The 23,086-nt window shown below is 36.8% G+C and overlaps 1 protein-coding gene across 7 annotated transcripts in view; it reads left to right on the top strand.

The window, feature by feature from the left end:
- The window catches only part of LDLRAD4 (low density lipoprotein receptor class A domain containing 4), a 250,057-nt gene extending 228,630 nt beyond the window's left edge, over positions 1-21,427 (top strand). For 5 of the 7 annotated variants that reach the window (XM_087961495.1, XM_087961492.1, XM_087961494.1 and 2 more), the window contains 3 exons: positions 9,073-9,227; positions 17,942-17,995; positions 18,462-21,427. In XM_087961495.1, coding sequence (XP_087817621.1) covers positions 9,123-9,227; positions 17,942-17,995; positions 18,462-19,004 — 702 coding nt within the window. In that variant the 5' untranslated portion in view covers positions 9,073-9,122 and the 3' untranslated portion in view covers positions 19,005-21,427. Of the gene's footprint in view, positions 1-4,441; positions 5,381-9,072; positions 9,228-17,941; positions 17,996-18,461 lie in introns of those variants that run through there. The other 2 variants (XM_026671966.2, XM_026671965.2) reach the window with 2 other exon arrangements.
- The last annotated feature ends 1,659 nt before the right edge of the window (positions 21,428-23,086 follow it).

The raw sequence follows: 23,086 nt of genomic DNA, 5'->3' as shown, positions 1-23,086 counted from the left end.
TCCTGATTTTAGTCATAAATTGAAGATTAAAAAGTTAATAATTCCTCAAATCAACCTTGAAAAAGTAGGCCAGCTTGACTCTATGGATTGCATCCATGCAGTTATCTTGGTTGTATTATGGAAATGCTGTTTGCCACCATCTTCTTCTACCTTGTTGTTTTAACTTCCCATCCATCCTGTAGCCCTAGAATTTCGCATCCAAGTATTGGATGCGAAATCCTTGTACGTTTCTGAAATCAACCAAGTCCACTATCCCAAGGAAGGCATCATAGGTAAAAGACAGATTGCTAAATAAATCACAAAAGGCAAAAAAGCACTCTGATCTTTGACATTAGGTTAATGGTAGCCATGGTACCTCCTCATTTCATTTCTTGTGAATTAAGCCTCAGGATCCATTTTGTTTTAAAAATAGACCTCTTTCATTCCTCCCTTAGCATGTTCCACAATCTAGATTAGAATTTAACATCTGATACTGCTTTTCTAGAAAATACTCAAATGTTTGATATTGTGCAATTTTTGATCTATTTTTTCACTGATACTAAGTTTCTCCATGAAGAATGTCGGTTTGTATGTATGCAATGATGTAGCATTTAAGGCCACACATTTGTTGTTGACTCCGATATTCCTTTTTTCTGTTAAATTGATAGTGTTTAACTTACGAAGGTATAGAGGAATGTTTCAAAAAATAATTCACAAATTGAGATAACAGCTTCAAAATGGAATTTTTTCTCCGTTATAAGTAGGTGGTTTTTATTATCTTAGGGAACACAGAGAACACTGACAAATGAACACTAGATTTATAGAGTAAGGCTTTTCCACAAGAAAATATATTTTGTGTTGCAGTCTTGTTTCAAAAATACTGAAATCTGTTTTTTGTATTTGGAGAGTTGGATGTTTTGGCATGTTATCTAGGGAAATAGTTGTGTGGCAGTTATCTGATAGATGTGAGGCAACTTTTCCTCATAAACCTAAAAATGGTTTACTTAGAAAGGAGAATTCAAGCTAGTGCAGTAGGAAAATTATGCTTTGTAACAAGTATTTTTGTACTATTTCTTTAGTACAGGTAGTCCTCAACATATGACCACAATTTATGTTGCTAAGTGAGACATTTGTTAAGTGAGCTTTGTCCCATTTTATGATCTTTCTTGCCAGTTGTTAAATGAATCATTGCAGTTGTTAGGTTAGTAACATGATTAAGTGAATCTGGCTTCTCCATTGACTTTGCTTGTCAGGAAGTCAAGTTGATCACATGACCCCAGGATACTGCAACCATCATAAATATGAACCATTTGCCAAGCACCTGGATTTTGATCATGTGACATAGGGATGCTGAAATGGTGATGTGAAAAGTGGTCATAAGTCACTTTTTTCAGTGCCATTGAAACTTTGAAGTCACTAAACAAACTATTTTAACTCGAGGACTACTTATTTATTTAGATTCTAAAAAGAAAAATATTTATGTTGGGGAGGCAAGAGTTCTCTTAAGAAATAGTGAGTAGAAAATGTGTAATTGCATTGTAGCTTTACGCCCATGACAGGAATCTAAAATATTCTCAGTATGTTTTCATAATTCTAACAGCATATTTAGATGTAGACTGTTTGTACTTCTTTATTTTAAACAAATGTTTTATGTAAACATTTAATATATACTGCCTTTGGTACAAAGAACTTAGAATCTGTAATCTTGAGATTTCACACTAACACTTCTCAGATGGATTGCTTCTCCAGCTGTCTTTGACTGTTTGTCCACTCTCTTGGTTTGGTTATTGCAAGGACATAGGCTGCCATATATACCCTTCCAAGGAAATCAGGCTAGCAACATGTGTTCTACAGATTTTCTTGTATCAAAGTAATTCTAATCCACACATATATCAACATGAAGTTTGAAAATAGATGAGTATATATATATATAATTCTTATTCACATAGCTAGAACTTTCAGTATACATTTACAAATTAAATTTTACTAATTCTGACAGAGAGTAAGTAGAATGTCTTTTTCATTTCTGTAATTATAAATGAAGTAAATTGTTCTAAAAGTGAGGGTCATTCGTGGATAAAATAAGATTTTAAAACTTGATCTTCCATGGTGATGTGGATACATCTCAATCTTAATCATAAAATAGCTTTTGAAAGGGTGGAGTCCGTTCTTTCTGCAAAGCATAATGGTCTCAAGCCAGATGAGGCATTTCATGGAAGTATATAGCTGTGGGTGGATCCATGTGGATGGTGTGGATCAAGCACAGCTGTGTCTATAAAATGAGATTTTAAGTCAAGCCTTTGAAAGATTTTTTTAAAAAAATATGTTAGTTTTTAAAGTAGTTATTAATAATACCACTTTTTAAAAGAAGCTTTAATGCTGAGTTAATATAGATGCCTAAACACAACTTTCATTTTAAATCCTTCCTCTAAACTTATTTCTTTTGGCTTCTGTTTCTAATCTTCAAGCTGGTGCCATCTGCTTACTTGCTCACACCTAATCACATTAAAACTAAAATATTATTTGAAATGATAAAAAGAGGAACAGTCACATTTCTTTCTGTTTCTTTTTTAAATGTTTCCTCATCTTCTTTTGTTTATCTAGCCCTGGAATCAACTGTAATGTGTTCGCAAGACTCAGGACCCCTGAGGACATTCCTTGGCACCTGACTAGGCCTCTTACTACACCCCATTAAACATTATAAATTTTGAAAAGTAAAAAATATTTTTATAACTTCATCTGACTTCCATTTCCCCTGGTCATAAGAAGAGAAGAGAAAGGACAAGATACGATACTGGTAGACCGAGTTCAGTTTCCCTACATCTGCCAAAAAAAATTTTTCATGTGGTATCTACAGAATTTAAAGATCAATAGATGGAAATTAATGCCCAGAATGATCAAGTGGAAAGTAAGATAAATGTGTACATAGTATTTGTGTGTGTGTGTCTATGAGAGGGAGGGAGGGAGGGAGAGAGAATGAATGAATGAATGAATGAATGAATGAATGAATGAGAGAAAGTTTTTCTTTCAGAGCTCACCTTGTCTCCAATGCATGGATGACTATGGGACATATACCAGTGTGGCTAGAGTCACACATCACACGATCTTCATATCCTGGACCTCCTTCCTGCCATAGGAAGTTTCTGTGACACCACTTAAGATATTTAGAGATCACCTCATCTGACAACTTCCTCCTAACTCAATGTCAGCCCTTTGAGGAAAGCCAAATCAGGAAAGAGACAGTGCAAGTATTATAGGAATAACTACCCTAACAGAATCTTGAAAGCCTGCCCATTTCCCTCTGCTCTTTCTTCCAACAAACAGCACCAAGGCAGGATCGTGTCAAGTACCTTTCTTGTGTCTATTCCATTTGTACTTCATTTCACTTTATGCTTCCTTACTTGATCCTGCATTGCCTTTTCAAGATTGCATTCACATTCCTCTAGTCTATAGGGGTATAGCCAGAGGTGATATTCAGCAGGTTCTGACCAGTTCTGGAGAACCAGTAGCGGAAATTTTGAGTAGTTCAGAGAACCGGCAAATACCACCTCTGACTGGAGATTTCATAGTATCCTTCCCCTGCCACGCCCACCAAGCCACACCCACAGAACCGGTAGTAAAAAAAAATGAATCCCACCACTGGGTATAGCCCCTTATAATGTATGATAGTTTTCTGATGATTAAAAGGTAATATAATGAGGGGGAAAATGAAATGATTTCAATAATGCTACTGCCTGTTTGAGAAATCTGTGATACGAAAATTATTTCTACTCAACTCTCCGCCTCTCCCCAACTTGATAAGAGATCAGTCTCACAAACCTAAATAAAAAGACTGTGGTGCTGTGGTAGTCTGTTGCAAATCTCTCAGACCCTCCTGTAGGATAATTTTTCCACATTTCCTCTCTTGTAAAAGACAGTATGTTGTTTTAATTCCACCGGTGCTTATTCAAAACTATTCTTTTGACATTTAGGAGAAAAGCTATTAATTAGTCTATGGTGCCAAACCCAATACTATACTTTCCTGAGGTCTGAAAAAACAGGGAATTTTATACAGCCGTGCTCCTTTTTTTCCTCAAGAACTCGCCACAAATTGTGTTAGATTATACTAAGAAAAATGACAGCTGTGTGTCTTGATTAGGTGTTTGAATCCAAATTATTTATCTGCTATTAAACGGAGTTTAAATTAGGCGGTTCACAGATCCATTTTGAATGGCTTAAGGTTGTCATTATATGTGAGTCCATGATCCAGAGAGAACTATATATAATTACGTACAGAAGTCGGGACTATTTGTTCCAAACTGGAGAGTGGAATAGGTAGGTCGCAGATTCATAAATTATATTCACAATTCCACCGAAACACACTTGCGTCTATTACCTCCTCCCCCACTTTTTTTTTTTTTTTTTTTTTTGAAAAGCCGGAAAGGCAAAAAGATTGCCTCAAAGCTTGGCAGGCAGCCTAACTATCCTTTGAAAAACTCCCAGAGCGCTTCGTAAAGAAACCGGGCGACGGGACGGAAGGCTGCCGCGATCTGCGCCTTAAGCAACGAAGGGCAGCTGTTGGGAGCGACGGGCTTCGACCGCGCGCCGCCCAGCCGCCGGCGGAGGACACGTGCAAGCATTTCCCAATAGCCAGAGAGCGGGGAGGGAGCCCCCGCCAAGGCTCTTCCTAGAGCGGCTCCTGCGATCCCGGCTCTAGCCCGGGGGCTCGGAGTGACGCACGTCGCGTTGGAGCAGAAAGGCGGAAGGTAGAAGAGGAGCTCGCCAAGTCTCCTCTGGGCTTTGGCCGAAAGCAGGCGAGGCGGTTGCGGGCGGGAAGTTGGTAAGAGCGGCGTCGCCCTTCGCTTTGCGCTCCCCTCCTTGCCCAACTTTCTCTCCACCTGTGGTCGACCGGGGGGCTCTTAACTCGGGGAGCGCGCGGTTTATTCCCCGGCGAGCTCGTCGAGGCGGCGGCGCCTCGGTCCGTGTTGCCTTGTCTTGCCGGCGGGGACTTTGGCCCCGCGGTCGGTGGCTTTAAGGGCGGTCGAGAGGCGTCTCGAGGGCTCCGCCTCCGTCCGGGAAGCATGAAAGGCCCCCCGAGAAGCATTTCTTCCTCTCCGCCTTCCTTCCTTGCCACCCCCTGGTTCTCCTCCCGGCCAGCGACTCTCGGAAACCCTGCGCTTCGGAGCAGCTCGGCCGAGGAAGGCTGGCTGCCGCCGTCTGCCGGGCGAGGAGGGCGAGAGACGCGGCTGCCTAGGCGAGCCAAGGGGAATCCGGCCGGGCATTGCTTGAAGTCCGAAGCGATGCTCCTCTGTCCGCAGCGAGGCTCCCACTCGAGCGGAGAAGGGCCCGAGGATGCCCGCCGAGGAGCTTAACGCTACCACTTTGAAAGAGGCTCGGTTGAAAGACCTGCTTTTTCACAGAGGTATTCCAGCAACCCCGCTCTTTCCTCGCGTAGTCCCGGCTTTGTCTTCCGAAAGGCTGCTTTTGATTGTCCGGGTGCCTCAGTGCTACCTTTTGTCTGGCAATTATTGCTCTCTGGTTTTGCACATATGTATGGGCAAGGATACAGGGTACTCCCATCTGAGTCCCTCATTCAGAAATGGGCAATGTGACCTCTTCTTATCCTCTGGATTTAACTGGGCACTAAAGCACTATGACCAACTGCAAGGAGCCCAGGGGAGAAGCTTCCCAGACTGTCTGGAGGGAAGGATAGTTTCATCCCGCCTAATAAATCGTTTTAGTCGGTCCTGTTTACAATAAGGGCAGCTAAAATAATAATAATAACAACAACAACAATAAATAATAATAATAATAATAATAATAATAATAATAATAATAATAATAATAATAATAATAATAATAATAATAATGCTTCCTATTTAATGCATGCCTATAGGTGACAATGCCTATGCTTATCAAGGATTTATATTTATTATTGGCCGAGGAGCAGTGCAAAAATGTATTACAATGACATCAAAACAGGAATCTAGAAGAATTATCTTGATTTGTGTCTTTGGCCTTTTGTTTATTTACTTTATTTTCAGCTTCGGTTTTTTTTTTCCTGTTTTCCCGAAAGGCCATTAGCAAATATGTAAATCTTTTCTAACATTGTTTCCTTAATGAGGAATTTATTCACAATCAGCTGATGTTTTCTTACTGAATGGATCATTGTGGGTTTGATAAGAAGAAAGGGGAGAAAGGACCAAAGCCATCTCTTTATAATTTGTAAAATAGAATTTGCAAAACCTATTATTTTGTAACCCAAATTTCCTGGCTATAGATTCTCTTCCGCCCTTCTCCACTTGCAGTTAAATAAGTTTTTGCGTATCATGGTAATATTCAGACAAAGAGAGGAAATGCTTTCTTGTAAAAAGAGGAAATGCTCTTCTGTAAAATATTCAGAGCTCTTGATTTCATTTAGAAAACTACACTTTTGGCAGATGCAGAAGTAATCTATCACTGTATTTCTAGGAAAGTTAAATTAATAATATTAAAGTTACTCATGCCTTTTTCAGAATAATGCAGTTGGCTCAACTGTTGGGTTATGGGCCTTTAAATTAGTTAATACTGGGAAATCCTTTAGTTCAGAGATAGTTGCTTTTAAAACTGAAACTTATCTTCTAGCGGCTTACAGGATTCAGAATCAAAGAGAACATTTTGCACCAAAAAGTATAAGGGCCTGAAGAAAAATAAAATGTACAGTTGCATATACCCTGTTTCTCCAACAATACGGCCTCCCCCAATAGGAAGTCCCAGCATGTTTTATAGGCATGAAATGAAATTAAGCCCCTCCCCCCAAATTAAGGACTATATTAAAACATGCAAAATGGGGGGGAATGGTGGTGGGGCTTGCCATTAGGAAGTACTTTTGTTGCACACCCAGATATGGTGCTGCCTGCATTGACCCCGATACGAAGTGCCCCACCAACGCCAAGGTCAACATCCAAGCCCGAAGATGCAAGGGGGGGGAATTAAGTCACCCCCCAAAAGACGGCCATTTTTTCAGGGCTCAAAAAAAAATAAGACCCAGCCTTATTATATGAGAAATACGGTAGTTCTTGAGGAAAGCAATAGAGATCTGTAATTGGCTGGATTAAAATTGTATCTAGCTAATACAGATTATTGTGAGAAAGTAGGTTGTAAAGCAGAAAAGGATGAATGGTTAGTATATTTTCTTCAAACTGTACATAAAGTTGCTTTAAGAGTATGAACTTACAATATGTAGGGAAATATGATCTGCACTGTGTTGTCTATTCAAGAAATGTGACTTAGAATATGTGCCCTTATTGAAAATGTTGATAAGTTTAACATTTTCAATATTACAGTCCTAGCCCATTTATATTTTTCATTATTAATAGAGAGGACGTTGACCAATTACTCTTTTTAAATGTATTAATTCTTATTCTTTCCCAAATTATTAGAAGCAATTTTGAATGCAAGAAAAATACTTTACTGTGTTTTACATTTCCGATCTCAATTTACAAGAAAAGAAATGTGGATACACTCTTCTCTGTAAATTTTAATAATTATTTTTAGAATTAATTGGAATGTTTTGCATTTAAACTAGACATTCCTCTTGTAAAACTGAAGATATTTATGAAGTATAGAATTTACTGCAAGAAATTATAATATTTAACATCTTAGCAAAATTGTGCATTTTGCCTTTGATTTAGTATTTTCATTACAGAGTATTTTGGCAATGGTCAAAGGCATGTTTTAGTTGAAAAATGGCTGAATTCTAGTCTATATGTGGGCAAACAAAGGCTTGAATTTTGAAGAATTCTTACACGTACAAAGAAGTACATTATCAGTCATTGATGTGCTTTTTTCTGTTAATTTTAACAGCTAAAGGTGTGATTCTTCAAGATTAATGATGCGACTGGTTTGTCCCAAAGTGCCATAATTTTAATTGATGCTGTAATTGAATCCAAGGCGTGTAAAGCAATTATGTCTTCCAAAAGGAAAACATTTATGCCCAGGGGCATTTTTTTTAAATTTTAAAGTCTTTTTTAGGAACATTGTGACTTTGAAAAACCACAGTGACTTTCTAGGTTAATCTCTCATCACTATGATTTCACTGAAATACAAAACAAAAAACAAAAAAACAAAAAACCAGTGATCCATGCAAAGGCAATCCCTGATTATTTTGGTTGTTATTGCCTTTAATAAGAGCATTGCACATTAAGGATTTGTTTTTCTTAAACCGAATCTTTCTGGTTGTTAATCTCCACTATAAATGATAGCAGGAATAGCTGGTTGCATGTATGAGTATAATAGCAATAATAGTACTAGAATGTTAGGATGGTTTTCTTCTGTGATCTATTCTTTTTTTAAAATTACTAATATGTACTATTTAGCATATTTTTACATAGCCAGAGGAGAATCCTTAGAACTATTTGTGGAAACACTTGTGTGAAGACTGGGTTTCTTTGCCTTATAGAATATTTTAAAAGGGTACAACTAAACAAAATGGCATCAGAGTATATCAGTTTTGGCCACTTTTGCTATCTCCTTATAACATGAAGTGTACGACCTGTTGCAATAATAAATAGTGTTTTAATATCTGTCTTTTTCTTTCTGCCTTGAAGGATACGTTTTCATACAGTCCTATTATTGGCTTATTTTGAGTATACTTTCTATATACTTTCTAAATGCAATAACAATTGTATATCTAGATGTACAATTATCCCATTACAGTTAAGCTTTTTTTATCTTTTATTATATGCTTGATCTAGGTCTGTTTTTCATTAATTACCCTGAGAGCTAAACTTGATGAAATCATTTCTAAAAGAAGGCATGATTACATTGAATTGTGAGATGTGCACTATCACAGATCAAAATTCAAAGCATGGTAGAAACTGATTTTTGGAGAGGAGCAATTCCCAATGCTGAAGACATAAACAATTCATTTCAACTATTTAAGTGCTATTTAGTACTTAACTATCCATAAACAATTATTTTTCTTCTGCATCTTGGGAATATTTTCATTACTGCACAGAATATATTTTTTTCTTTGACACATTGTGCAATTTAAATTTATTGGGGTTTTGTACCTCCTATTTTATTAAGTCTTGTTTCTTGTTTTAAATGGTATCTTTTTTCTTTTCCTTACAGCGGAATTAGAGTTTATTCAGATTATCATCATCATAGTGGTGATAACTGTTATGATAGTAGTGATCATCTGCTTGCTGAATCATTATAAGGGGTCAACAAGGTCCTTCATCAGTCGTCAGAGCCAAAGCAGAAGGCAAGAGGACTCTTTACAACCAGTGAGTTTAAATTTTTACATACCACTTTACTTAGGAACAAGAAGCAATTCTTTTGAAGCAGTTTGCTTAATCTTCTTCACTTGTCACACTCCACATGTACACTCCTGCTTGGATTTAAAGCCTCAGTACAGTAAGAGGACACCTGGTGGCGAGAGCTAATTTTCTTGTTTGTTGGCAGTTCAGGGCTAAGCGAAGGAAGTAATAGCAATAGTCTCTGATGGACCTTCATATTGTTTAATCAAGTTGGTTTTCACTTTATGCTAATTGATATAGCAAGATATGTTATTTGGGAGGTAGGTTGCGTCCTGTAACTGATGACTGGATTGAAACATGGACAGCATTTATATATTAGTAATACTTTGAAGATAAAGATGAAATCAAGCAATCTGATGACTTCATGGACATATTGATGCTGTTTTCTTTAAGAGCTATATGGAAATGGTTTTGCCAATGCCTTACATGTTCTTTTTAACTTTACAATTTAGCTTTTAGCCCTGGTCTGTACTAACCAGATTAGACTGTTTAATTTTCCAAGTTTATCAAAGATCAGCTAATACTTTTGCTGTTTTTGAAATTAATCAATTTGAACAACTTTTTAAAAGATTTTCTTTGAAACCCCATGCGCAGACCCTAAAGACTTGGGACAGTCATTCTGTGAAGTTCCTAAACTAATTGGAGAGAAAACCAAGTTTTATGCATAATTCAGGCTTTATTTTTTAATCTCAATCCCAAATGAGAATTTGTCTTCTGTGAATTAGAGGCTATGTGCCCAATGAACAAAGAAAGATGTCAACTGTTGCTAAAAACAGAAACAGAAATGACACCATGTATGAAATAGAAGAAACTTTGCCTTTTTGTTTTACTGACTTCTGCTTTGTTTTTTTAAACAAAGCAGAAGTAGATAAAAGAAAAAGGCAAAAATACATTGTTTTGACTGTTCTTTCAATTAATTAAGAAACTCTTGCAAAGGTTAAAAAAAGGCTAGTTTATTGCCCTCTGGAAAACACCTTGATGCAGGAAAAATAGGTTTGAGCAGACATAATTGTTTCCTTAAAAAACAAAACTTTAAAAATTAAGGACAATCTGCTTTTATTTTAATGATTGTGCCTGGTTTCATGTCCTCTGTGTGTTTATTTTAGGCCACTGCAGCAATCTAGTTTCATAGGAGAAAATAATAATTGGGACACAGATGGCTCCTACTGCCTGTCAGCTAGTGCTTAAAGAACCTGCATCTTTTCTTGGGCTTGCACAGAAGGAAATGACATGTTTGGTTTAGGGTGGTCACCATGTGTGCACCCATGCACTCTTCCAAAATTCTGTTTCCTTTCAAATCCAAACTTCTGCATAGGCCTTGTAATCTTATTGATTAAATTGTATACTGCCCAGAGCCATCTTCAAGGGAAAATGGACACTTAAAAGAATTAATAAAAATAAATAAATAAATAAAATAATGGCAATGCAGATTGCATTATTAAATTTAGAAAATTTGGAGATTACCGTATTTGCCGGCGTATAAGACGACCCGCGTATAAGACGACCCCCCACCACCACCAGAAACGCCCTCCAGAAATCCCGGGGCTGCAGCGGCAGGGCGGAGTGCCAGGGCCGTGGGAAGAGCAGGAAGGCTGCAGCCTCGGGCGGAGCGAGGCGAACGGGATGAAGCGGAAGCGACGCAGGGGATCCGGGAAGCCAGAGGCGCCTTCGCTGCGTCAACAAGCATCCGAAGCGGCAGTGGATATACCGGCGTATAAGGCGACCCCACTTGGAGGCATGTTTTTCGGGGCAAAAAAGTCGTCTTATACGCCGGCAAATACGGTAATAATGTTTAAGGCTACTGCAAACTTCTTAGCTGTGGAAAAACTTACAGGGAAACCTTTTTTTTTTTTTAACAGATTCAAATTTGAAATAAAATTGTTCCCTTATATTCAGCTAGGGAATGGCATTAATTTTTTAAAGGAAAATCTGTCTTACATCATTGCAGGTTTATGAATAGATAAAATGAATATCTTTTCCTCCTACCCATTAAATTCATAATTTGTTACAAGAGCACTAGCTATACTGTGAAAAGCTTATAGCAGACTACCTTGAATAATCATCATGTGAAGAAGCTGCCCTATGTGACTGCAAACTATTAGTTTGTTTCGATTCATTGTCAGATTTATACAGTAGTAGTTTCAGAGTTCTAGTGGTATTAGTTCAGAGTTTCTCAACTTAAGCCATTTTAAGAAGTTTGAACTTCAACTGCCAGAATCTCCCAGTGAACATGCTGCTTAGAGAAGTTCTGGGTTTTGAGGTGAAGTCACAGTTCTTAAATTTATCAAGGTTGAGAAATACTGCATTAGATGATGGGGTAAAGAGAAGGGTAATTCTGCAATAGGATGGTGAAGCAGCTATTTTCAGTAAGAAGGTAAAATATAGGAGCAGACATTTCCTCATAACAGCTGCTGAAAATTGGTCAGATTTCAACTGACAGAGGAAATGGGGAGGGCAGGATGTGAAACTGCTCTTTCATCAGTCCTTTCATTTTCTTTAAAATCACTTTTAGACATTTGTGCATTGAATCAGTCTATGAGTAAGGGCATGAGTGTTCTGACCTCATCCTTCCTTCTGACACTACTAGTTTGAACTGTTGCTGGATGTATGCTTATATGGATGTCTGCCTGGCAGAAGCCTCCATATACAAGTCTGGAAGTTTGGGAATGGCACATTGTTGATCCTGCCTATCAGAGTCAACCACCAACTCCATAAAAATAGATTGTTAGGTAATATAATAGATTAAAAGGAAAGCAGTAATAAATGAATAGCAATAATGTATTAACTTTGTTACAGCTTTAGCCATTATATAGCATTATATGAGACCCAATTTGATGTTGTAGTTAAGGTATCAGGCTAGAAACCAGGGGAAAAACATATATAGTCTCAGAAAGAAAACAGACAACATAAAATTCTAATCTTGGGAAAATATTTTTCCAATGTTTTCAGAACTTTTTCAGGTTTTCAGCAAATTTCACTTTCATTTCTAATTTCTTTGTGTTTGTGTAATTCTATATTTTTTCCTGAATTTGTGAAATACATTTTTTCTCAAACTATGTGCTTAGAATACCATGTCCATTTTAATGCATTATGAACATACACTTTAAAGAAATATTTTTAAAGAAATAAAATGGGTCTCTTCTCTGCCCCAAGGGAGTTAGACAGTATGTAGGACAAAAGGCTTTGGTGTGCAGCAGTAATATTTAGTATTTAAGACCTCTTGCTGCCACCTAGAGATAACATTAAAAATAATACTCTAACCCCAATTTATTGGTGAATGCAACAAAACTTTGTATACTACAGTGAATATATTTTTGTGAGACACACATACACATAACACACTTTTTAAGACTGCTGAAAGAATCTAGCGTTTACAAATATTAAGGCTGATATTTGCTTCATTGCTGCAGGAAGTCTTTATGATAGGATGAGCCACTGATTAGCCCTGCCCATTTTTGTTTGTAATTTAAAAGCTTTAACCTATAAATACTCATATCTGAAATTTGCATTCATTTCTGTTGTAGTCCAATGTACAGATCATATGTCCGTTTAACAAATGAATTGTTGAATGAATATTTATAATCCTATGTAGTGTAGACTCGTAGAGGGTGCCAGAAGTACAACCTGCTTTATTTCTTGAGAAATTGTTATTAATGAAAATTTTAGTTCTGAAGCGGAATTATTCCTGTAAGGATAAACTTGACAAATAGAGAAGAAAATATCCATCCAAAGAAAATAGTGAAGGAGAAAACTCTTTATTTGATCACATATTATTTGCTTGGCTATAGAATGACATTGCACCCAGCAGCTGCATTCTGGCATGTTCTATATACCAACACTTAATTATATGGAGCAATTAATTGGTGGAAGTCTGTTCCCACCTATTTTTTTCTGTACTTTATAAAATTGTGTTTATTTGAATTGTTTCAGTTGCCACTGTGTTTTTCTATTAAATAAATGCTTGTCAGCAAATGTGTTTGTTTACGTGAACATTTTAAATCAATTTCCAAATCTTATATTAGTGATTTTGATGGCCAAGTCATCATTTTTGTTCATGAATGACTTTCTTTATATAGTGGTTTAGGCAGAAGTAGTAATATTTTACCAATCATAAATCAATACAGGCAGCATTAATGTTTTTTATTTGTAGAGTGTGGCAACATTAAATTTAGTTAAATTTAAAAATCCATTGGCTCCAAATCCCCAGATTCTTTTACATTATCCATATTCAGCCTTTACTGAAACTCACATGATACACTTAATGATCTTTGCCACCTGCTGCTTTGACTGACATGACAGCAGCTTCCTGCTGTTTTCAGGAGGGCTTGTATTGTGTATGCACACTGGGTTTTTCACATGAGACAGGATTCTGCACAGTCTTAACTAATAAGGAAAGCAAGACACATTTACTTCTACAGGCAATAACATTGATGTTAGGAGGAAAGTAGACATCACTGGAACAATATTTTCCAGCATTTATCTAGAACAAACATATAATGTGCACTTTAAATTTGTAACAGGGCTATGTAATGCTTTGCCTTCAAAGGGAAAATAGTGTGTTGGATTGTGCATGATTGTACGCATAGCACCAATAAGAGCATGACTTTTCCCAAGATTAGACTACTCTCAGTGGAGAGTGGACTGATGATGTTACCTAGTTTGGATAATGAAATGTCTGCAAGAAAACAACCATGTTCAGAGAGCACCAAGGACCCCTCATTTCAACCCTGAGCTACAAATATTCTCCATATCAACTTGAATTCACGTTCACATTATTTATATTTATTTATTACATTTATTTGCCTCCCCTATCATATCCAAAGACTAGACATTCATAGCATTTCTAGTATAAGCACAATAACTGAACAACCATTGAAGAACTTAACCATATAATAATTCAACCACAATTTTATTCCCACTGATTATAATTAAAAGTTGGATCCAGATCTTAGATGAAGAAAGTACATTGAGAAAGTGATGTGTATCTGGAAGCAAACTGTACACATTTTTCATGAGGGTAATTTTGTTAATTGTATCACTGTTGGAATGTTTCACAATTTGTAGCAAGTTTTATGGATTCAGGAAATGGGGTCTTAACTCAAAAAATTCTTCAGCCAAATAAATATTAAGTGAAGATGCTGAGTTAGGGTATTCAGTGAAATAAAGCAATTCTTCAGTGCTTTCTTGGTGGTGGATGCAAAGATTAAAATTCCTTTTTTTTAAGTAAAATCATGTAATATTTTAAACATGTAAGTAGCTTAAAACTTTTGACTATTTCCTGACTGCATGATAGTTATACAGAAACATGAGACATAAATTAAATGAGACATACATAATAGTGTATAATACTATGAGTTCGTTTTCGTAGATTTTCATGGGTACAGGTATGCAGGTCTTGGCGTGTTCGGGTCTTTTCCCATGTAAGATTGAGAGTATCTTGGCAACGTTTCGACGAGGTCCCACTCACCATCTTCAGGCTGGTGCTTTCGGCTTTGTGCTTGTGTGAGCAAAGTGTGATCAGAGCTGCCGTCTCCCTATATATACTGGTGGGGAGGTTGGCTGTGTTGTCATTTCTTGATTGGTTGATGGAGTTGATGTTTGCAGATTGGCTGGCTTTTTCGTAAGAACATGTGTGGCTGAGGTATTGGCTGTGTGTCCATCAGCCTCTTGTGTTGTAACGACCTGTTCTCCAATACTGAACACTTCAACAAGAGAATAATCAGGGAAGCCATCGAAATAGAGAAACACCCCCATAACATGAATAAACGAGGCGATGTCTCCCACCTACCAGACATTTGGAAACTAGCCCTTATCAACAAACGAGTCCCAGCCACGAAAACCAACACCGGACCCAAAACAACACATGACACCACCACCAATCTCCCTCACCAGACTCAAACCCAAACCCACCCCATAGACGAAAGGCAACCATCATCCAGAAACCAGACCACAGTTGCATCAGCTGCCACACACCCCGACCCCAAACCAAGCAAACTGACACACGCCATGAACACATAGCCAGGCCTCAAACTCGGAGCCAAACCAAAACCCAGAACGTTGCATCACAGCCACCTGCTCAGGATATCGCATCATGGAACTCAGGAGGTTACACCACAAAAGCTCAGGATGTTGCAACACAGCCAATGACCCAGGAGATAACAGCACAAGACTCAGGATGTCACAACAATAGAACTCAGAAGGTAATCACACAGCCCATTACCCAGGTCATTACGACTCAGGAGATTACAGCACAAGACCCAGGATGTCAAAACAATAGAACTCAGAAGGTCATCACACAGCCCATGACCCAGGTCGTTACAACACAGGAGGCTGATGGACACACAGCCAATACCTCAGCCACACATGTTCTTACGAAGAAGCCAGCCAATCTGCAAACATCAACTCCATCAACCAATCAAGAAATGACAACACAGTCAACCTCCCCACCAGTATATATAAGGAGATGACAGCTCTGATCACACTTTGCTCACACAAGCACGAAGCCGAAAGCACCAGCCTGAAGATGGCGAGTGGGCCCTCATCGAAACGTTGCCAAGATACTCTCAATCTTACATGGGAAAAGACCCGAACACGTCAAGACCTGCATACTGTGAGTTCTTGTATAGATTGAGTTTTCACAGTAACTGGATCAGAAATGTTGCATGATGATCAGGATTTTGCATATGAAATTCTTGTTATTGCTGACCCCACCCATCCCACCTTGTTACTGCTTTCTTTAGGCCTTTTTTTAGTTGTATAACTTTTGGAAAAGCAAAATTCCAGAAACATGTTCCAACTCCATTTACATTTAATAGTGTAACAAACGTCACCTGCCAATATGTTTTTAAGGTCATCCCCATGACGTTACATCCATCTGTTCTGATGAGTGGGACAGATTAACAGTTCAAGTTTTAAACTAATATATTTTGCTTTATTCTGCATCAATCAAGGGCAACAACAAAATGCAAAAAAAAATCTGTTAGGCTTAGTTCAGTGACAGACAGATGATAGTACTGACTCGAGAGAATGGTTATAGATGCAGGATAGGAAGTGGCAGTGGGGACTGCTAACTGTAGATTCATATACTTTGAGTAGGGAGTACTTCAGCTCAGCAGTGGAGAAAGATCTATGGCCTTGCTAGAAGAAAAAGCTGAGTTTTGTGAGCATATATGTGTACATGAGGGAGAAGTTGCAAAGGTAGTGTAATTTAAGTAGATGATGCTAAACTAAATGATATCAAAATTGTATGCAAAGTAGGTCAGTGGAACTGAACCCAGCATGGGGAAAACAATGAATATTACCTTGTCTCTCTAATCATGCTGCACAGTTCATTGAACAGGCAGTCCTCAGGTTATTCAATGAAGCTTTGGAAAATCTTATTGGCATGATCTTTATGACTTAATATATGTCCAAGCCTCCGTTACACTATAGGTTCCACATTACATGGAAAAAGTCATATATAGCATAGAGGAATTGTACTTGCTGCAAACAATTGTCCTGAATCCTGTCATACTTATTCATTAATGATTGTTTAATGAAGATATTGCATAGCAGAATTTCCTGTCCAATCACATTGGAAGGGAGGGATCCCTATTCTTAAGTAGTCTTATAATCCAGGGTAATAAAAAAAAGCTTTTTTCCCCCTTCTGTGAAGCAGCATTCCCACAGAGATTAGATCAGCATCAATCCTATGGCATTTAGGACAGCCATTAAGACCCAGCTATTCTAGGAGGTATTTAGGGACTGGTTAGAAAAATGAAATCTGAGTCCCATCCTGCTCCGTTCCCCCCTTCCCCCCGGGAGAGGCACATAAATTAAATGATGCTTTATCTTATTTCTTGGTTAAGTTATGTTAGACTTTCTATTGTGTTACTATGTTTGGTGATTAGAATGTAGTCAGTTGCAACTGAATTATGTTATAAGCTTGAATAAGAAATAAAAATGAAGTGTATAGATTTAGCATCATAGGCCTTAGATCAAAACACATTCACCACAGAATCAGCCCCAAGCTATTATGGCACAAAGTAAGAAAATTCCAGAAACATGTTCATACTCTTATGAAAATGTAAGGGCCAACACCACTTACATGTAATAGTGTAACAAACATGACATGTCAATATGTTTTTAATGCCACCCCCATGACAATATGTCCAAAATGTGTATACTTCAGTAGAAAATGTACACTAATGTTGAAGTTTAGGTAATCCTCAAGTTACGACAGTAATTGACCCTGGCAATTACAGTCGTAATTCATGATGGTCATAAACCAGGTCACCATGTCACCAGACATGTTCTTATGATCTTTTCTGCAGCAGTCGTTAAATAAACAAGATGGTAATTAAGCAAATCGATTGATCACTATGGGGCGATTTTTGCTGGAAACCAGAAATAAGCACTGGTTTCCAGGAAAACTGTCATAAATTGTGGTCACATGACTACAGGGTGCTACAGATGGGGGTGTAAATGCAGGCAAGATGCTGAGCATCCAAAATGTGGTCATATGGCCATGGGAAGGGGTGCCATCAGAACTTCAAAGCCAAGTTGTAAGTAGCTTTTTGGAGATCTGTCGTGACTTCAGACAGTCATAAAGTGAATGATTAAGTTGAGGACTACCTGTAAAACACATAACTGGCATGTAGCTCTTAAATGCTGAAGCTTTTCTTTTTTTCTTTGTGTCCTAGGAGGGGTGTCTGTGGCCTTCTGACAGCTCATCTTCTCGACAAGGACCTTCAGAGGTAAGCCTCAGAAGGGAGCACCAGGGCGTCTTTTTGAAATTTCAGTTATTTGATTTTCGGAGGAGAGAAGCAATGTGGTATGAAAGTCACGTGTGGCATTGCGGCAATAGAGTTGCTCCTATTGACTGTAAGCATATAGATTTCAGAATTAAAAAGCATTATGGAGGGAAGAGAAAGTTGATGGCTGTGGTTGCACATTTACCTGAGCTTCAGTTTCCCTGTGATACTGTATTGACAAATACTATGGAAAGTATATGGAAATATATGCATAGGAATATGCTTTCCCAAGAAATTGTTCTGATTGTAGATAATTTTGTAAAGTAGGTAAGATCTCCTAAGGAATCTTTTTTCCCCTCTAAAATTGTTTCAACACTAAATTTGATTTTTTTTAAAAAAATGTGTGTGTGTAGCATGCATTTCTGATTTCTTTTTTAGGTTTGACTGTACTGATTGCTTTACATTGCAGATTATGTATGCCCCACGTTCCAGGGACAGATTCACCGCTCCATCTTTCCTGCAGAGAGAACATTTCAGTCGCTTCCAGCCAACTTATCCTTACGTGCAGCACGAGATTGATCTGCCTCCTACAATCTCCCTTTCTGATGGTGAAGAGCCACCACCATACCAAGGGCCGTGCACTCTGCAACTTCGGGATCCAGAACAACAGATGGAACTTAACAGAGAATCCGTGAGGGCACCACCAAACAGAACTATATTTGACAGCGACTTAATAGATGTTTCAGTATACAATGCAGGCCCTTGCCCACCAAGCAGCAATTCGGGAATAAGTGCAACCAATTATAGCAGTAATGGAAGGATGGAAGGACCACCCCCAACTTACAGTGAGGTCATGGGGCATTACCCGGGTTCCTCTTTTTTCCATCACCAGCAAAGCAACACGCCTTCTTCATCACAGAGGGGGAGCAGACTTCAGTTTCAACAGAACAATTCGGAGAGCACAATAGTCCCTATTGAAAGCAAAGACAGGAAACCAGGAAACTTGGTCTAGTTTTCTTTTTCCATGTGCACTTGAAGAGAGTCGGGAGAATCAAACAGGAGCATAAGGGAAGCTTCTATGCCCCTGTGCACAATGTTGTTAAAAGTTTCACGTGACACAATTTAGTAAAACCAAACCTACAAAGCTGTTCTTTATTTCCGATTCCTTTAAGGGGAATTGCATGAAAATTTGTTTTGAAATAATTGCAACCTTCCATTCAGTTTGGCCATGAGTAGTGTTTTTTTAAAAAAATATATATTATTTTTTTAATAACGTATTTGAATTATTTAATTTTAAGAAGTAACTTAGGCACAGAAACATGCCTCAATTGGCCTGTTTTATAGTAAGTTAAAGGCTAAAAGAGGAGAGTAAGAAAGATTACTCACTAAATGGGGGCAACATTGGCCAGTTTGCTTTTCTTCCCTTCTCCCAGAATATATAATTTCTTTTTTTCCTGTTTCCACATTTATGTTGTGTGCCAAGTTTTTTTTTAGGAAAAAAAAAACACCTGAATATGAGGAGTTAATTTGTGTTGTGATACTAGTGTGTTAAATTTGCACTATCTTTCATGTTTTAAATATCTACAAGGGAACTGTTTTACCTATAAGGTATCTTTTCACCTTTGCCAGGCCTATTGATGATCCCCATTTTGGGGTATACAGATTTAAATAGGTTTCTTATCATTCTACATAACTGAGAATAACAGGTTTTAACATGTTACTGTTTGCAATAATTTTGCATTCAAATAGGGTATCAGCAAATCGTCTTTAGAAATTTATAGGTGGAAGAAAGCAAATGTGAAAATACAGAAGCACCTTCTTTAGGTGGTTTTTAACTATAAGCCATTTGTTTCACTAGAACAGATTAAATGCCACATTTATTTTTTTTGTAACTACAGCTATATCTTAACTGCTTGTCACCCTTCTTTTTAAACACAATTCAGTGTCAGCAGTACTTAAAGCTTTTGCAAATTTTTATCTTCAGTGTAGTCCATAATATATTCATTCATATAGCCCTACTTACATCATACAATAAATGATTTAAAAAGTACAACATGGATTCTGCTGTTAAATTATAATTATGTTTAATATTAGTTTTTGTGTTTCACTTTGTTCTGTTCTCAGTCTGCATTTCTTAGCTGATAATGCCGGAATAATTGATTGCGGAATGCTACCAGGAACTGCTTCAGAGTATTAACCAGTTTTACAATTGGTTAATATTGTTCTTCTGCATCAAACTGATTTTAAATCTATTGTGCAAGCAATCACATAATGTTTTAGATTTTCTTTTCTTAACTGAAATTTCTTATCCTCTTGAATGCCACATTAGGACTGCTCCAGTTTTTAGACTTGGACTCTAAAGTATTCCAGCAATTTTGATCTGTTTTGGAATCCTCGGTTATTGACTTTTATGCTTGATCATGTGTTTTTAGTAAATTGAAAGAGTTTTGAAGGAAATGGTTTTCTATTCAAAAACCCAGCTAAAGCACAACAGGCACTTCAAATATGGTGAGCAAATGAACTTTAAAAGAAAACAAAAGAAAATCTATAGAATTCTGATATTCTGAGCAAAATGACAATTGCACACAAGTTTCCTTCAAATTTCCCTTTTCTATGGTTTTTATAGGCAACCTTTTCCTAATTGAAATAGTCTAACAAGTACATCAACAGCACTATAATAATGTACTGTACTGATACTTTTGTTCTGTTTGCAGTTTTTTCCTCATTCCGGAGGACTTCTATAATCTGAAGTAAGTTAGACTGAAATCTGGAATCTGAACTTAGTTTCTGATCTATGCAGAGTTTTTATGCCAAAATAGCATGTGTGGTGGATGACTAGCTTGAAAAAAATCCTTAAATAACAATTCTGTTCTGAAAGTAGAATCCTGTTTTTGTAATTGGGTAGGATCTATTTATGTCCCGATTATGTAGCCATAATTTAGAAGCTATTTTTCTGATCCTTGTGATCTCTGCTAATTCACATATCTGTCATGTGATAACCATAAAACTTGGTGATATTTATGTGAAACAGCCATTACAAGTTGGCATCTTCAAGTTCTCATATTTGGTGAACACATTTTCTTTCAATTGATGTAATTTTTTTGATATTATTTGGTGTTGCCAATTTAAAAATGTAAGACTGAAATTCAGTGACTGTTTTTGAAACCCTGATTTCCAAATGAAATTTCTCTGAATTAAAACTCAGAATGACATAGTCATATATGACCTATTTAAAATTATAACTTGAGTTCAACCAAGAGAGCAAAAGAGCAAAACTCACATTAATACAGTTTATAGTTATAAAAAAATTTCATTGTGTGAATGGATAATTAAGTCAACCCTACTTTTTGACTTTGGAAGTTGTCAGTCTTAACTGGAAATTCTTGAATATGTAGATGGGAAGTGAGTATAATGATTAAACTGCTTGAAATTGAATTTTATGTACTATTTATTCAAAATGATATTTCATAAAAAGTAATTTTATTTGATGTTAAACCCAATTTTAATTTAAGCACTGACATAATTTTTAGATTACTAGAAAACTCCCTAAAAGTACTAAACTCTATTTCTTTTATTATATTTGTTTTTCAAATGTTTTATTATTTTGGTCCTGTTATTGCTGAAAGCTCTGGATAGTTCTTATATTAGGAGACAAAATTGGCTACAATGTGTAGGAACAGATGCTTACTTTAGAATTGATCCTTGTGCAACGTAATTTCTGGAGCTTGTGTTAAATAATGCCATTTTGGAACAGTGCCATAACAGTCTCAGTAGGTTGATTTGATGTTTGTTTTGTTCCCTTTTTACTTCTGACTCTTTTTTGAACCTGGCACCTCTGTATTACCTTCTCTTACTACTGTCATATTTATATTTTCCAGAAATGTTGTTTGAAAGCTTTATCTCAAATTCATATGAAAACAGGCTGTTTAGGAGTTAGAATGGGAATTAATGGGAAGCTTAGAAATATGTTAATTGTTGTAATATGTTAAGAGTGTTGTTTCAGAAACTGTATCTCTAAATGATATTTCATACAGCAAATATTTTTGATTATTTCATGGACTTAATGAGATAGATTCATAAGAGTAGAGTATTTGGAGGTTTTAGAGGTCGAAATTTTTGTCTCTGTTAATGGTGAAATGCTGTCAGCTTAAACCTGAAATTTTTGGGGATCCAGATGAAATGTTATGGAAGGATCAGTTGTAGTGAAAAGTCTTATGAAAACACTTCATAAAGTCAAATGACAACCTCTCTCCATCAATATTTATCTTACTTTTTAAAAGCTGACTAAAAGTTATTGCAGTAGGAAATGTCATACTTTTCTGCAACCTGGCAGTGAAACTAGAGTAATACTGTCCATTTTATGACCCTTTCCAAGTTGGTTGTCTGTCTGTCTGTCTAATAATGGGTTGGCCTTGTCTAGGAGCTAGCAATGCATAACAAAATTATTGTAATAAAGTTAATTTCTTTCATATTTTGCATTTTTTTTCAAAAAGGAGCAACATTTATAGACAAACCAGCAGTTTATTCAGAATTGTATATATTAGTAATTTTGATATCTGTATATGCAAGGCATAATTAATCTCAACTTTTGAAAAATACAGTCCATAAAAACAATTTTTGATACTTAATTACAGTTGTGTGCAGCTCTCAACTATCTAAATATCAAAGGTTGTATATGCGTGTAATGCACAAACATATACACAAAAATACTTTTTTAAATTAGATCATCTTTTAATTAAGATAGATGGTCTTACTTAATCCAGGAATAATTGCTATTTATTTTTAGGTTAGAATTCAGTTAGTTGTTCTTATCATTTTTTTTTAATCAAAGTTCAATGATTATAAGTTCTCTATATTCAAAGAATGTGCACACATAAGGATTAGTAACAGAATTAACATGAACACTTTTTTAATTAACAAAGATTATTATTTCATCTGTTCTGAAACCTTTCTTTCCTTAAGAATGTATTCCTCATCATGTATTATGAATATTTGGTTAGGATCTCAGAAGTCTAGCTGTAACCTCAAAAGTTCTCCACTTGCCAAAAAAAATATACAGAAATAAATGGCTTTAATCTACATTTAAACCACACA

This window comes from Notechis scutatus, chromosome 3 (genome assembly GCF_049901735.1).
Source record: "Notechis scutatus isolate UNSWTSFEM ecotype Mainland chromosome 3, rNotScu1.2, whole genome shotgun sequence".
Lineage (NCBI taxonomy): Eukaryota > Metazoa > Chordata > Lepidosauria > Squamata > Elapidae > Notechis > Notechis scutatus.
Note: the sequence above shows the minus strand (reverse complement) of the source record. Positions and strands in the feature narration are given on the sequence as shown.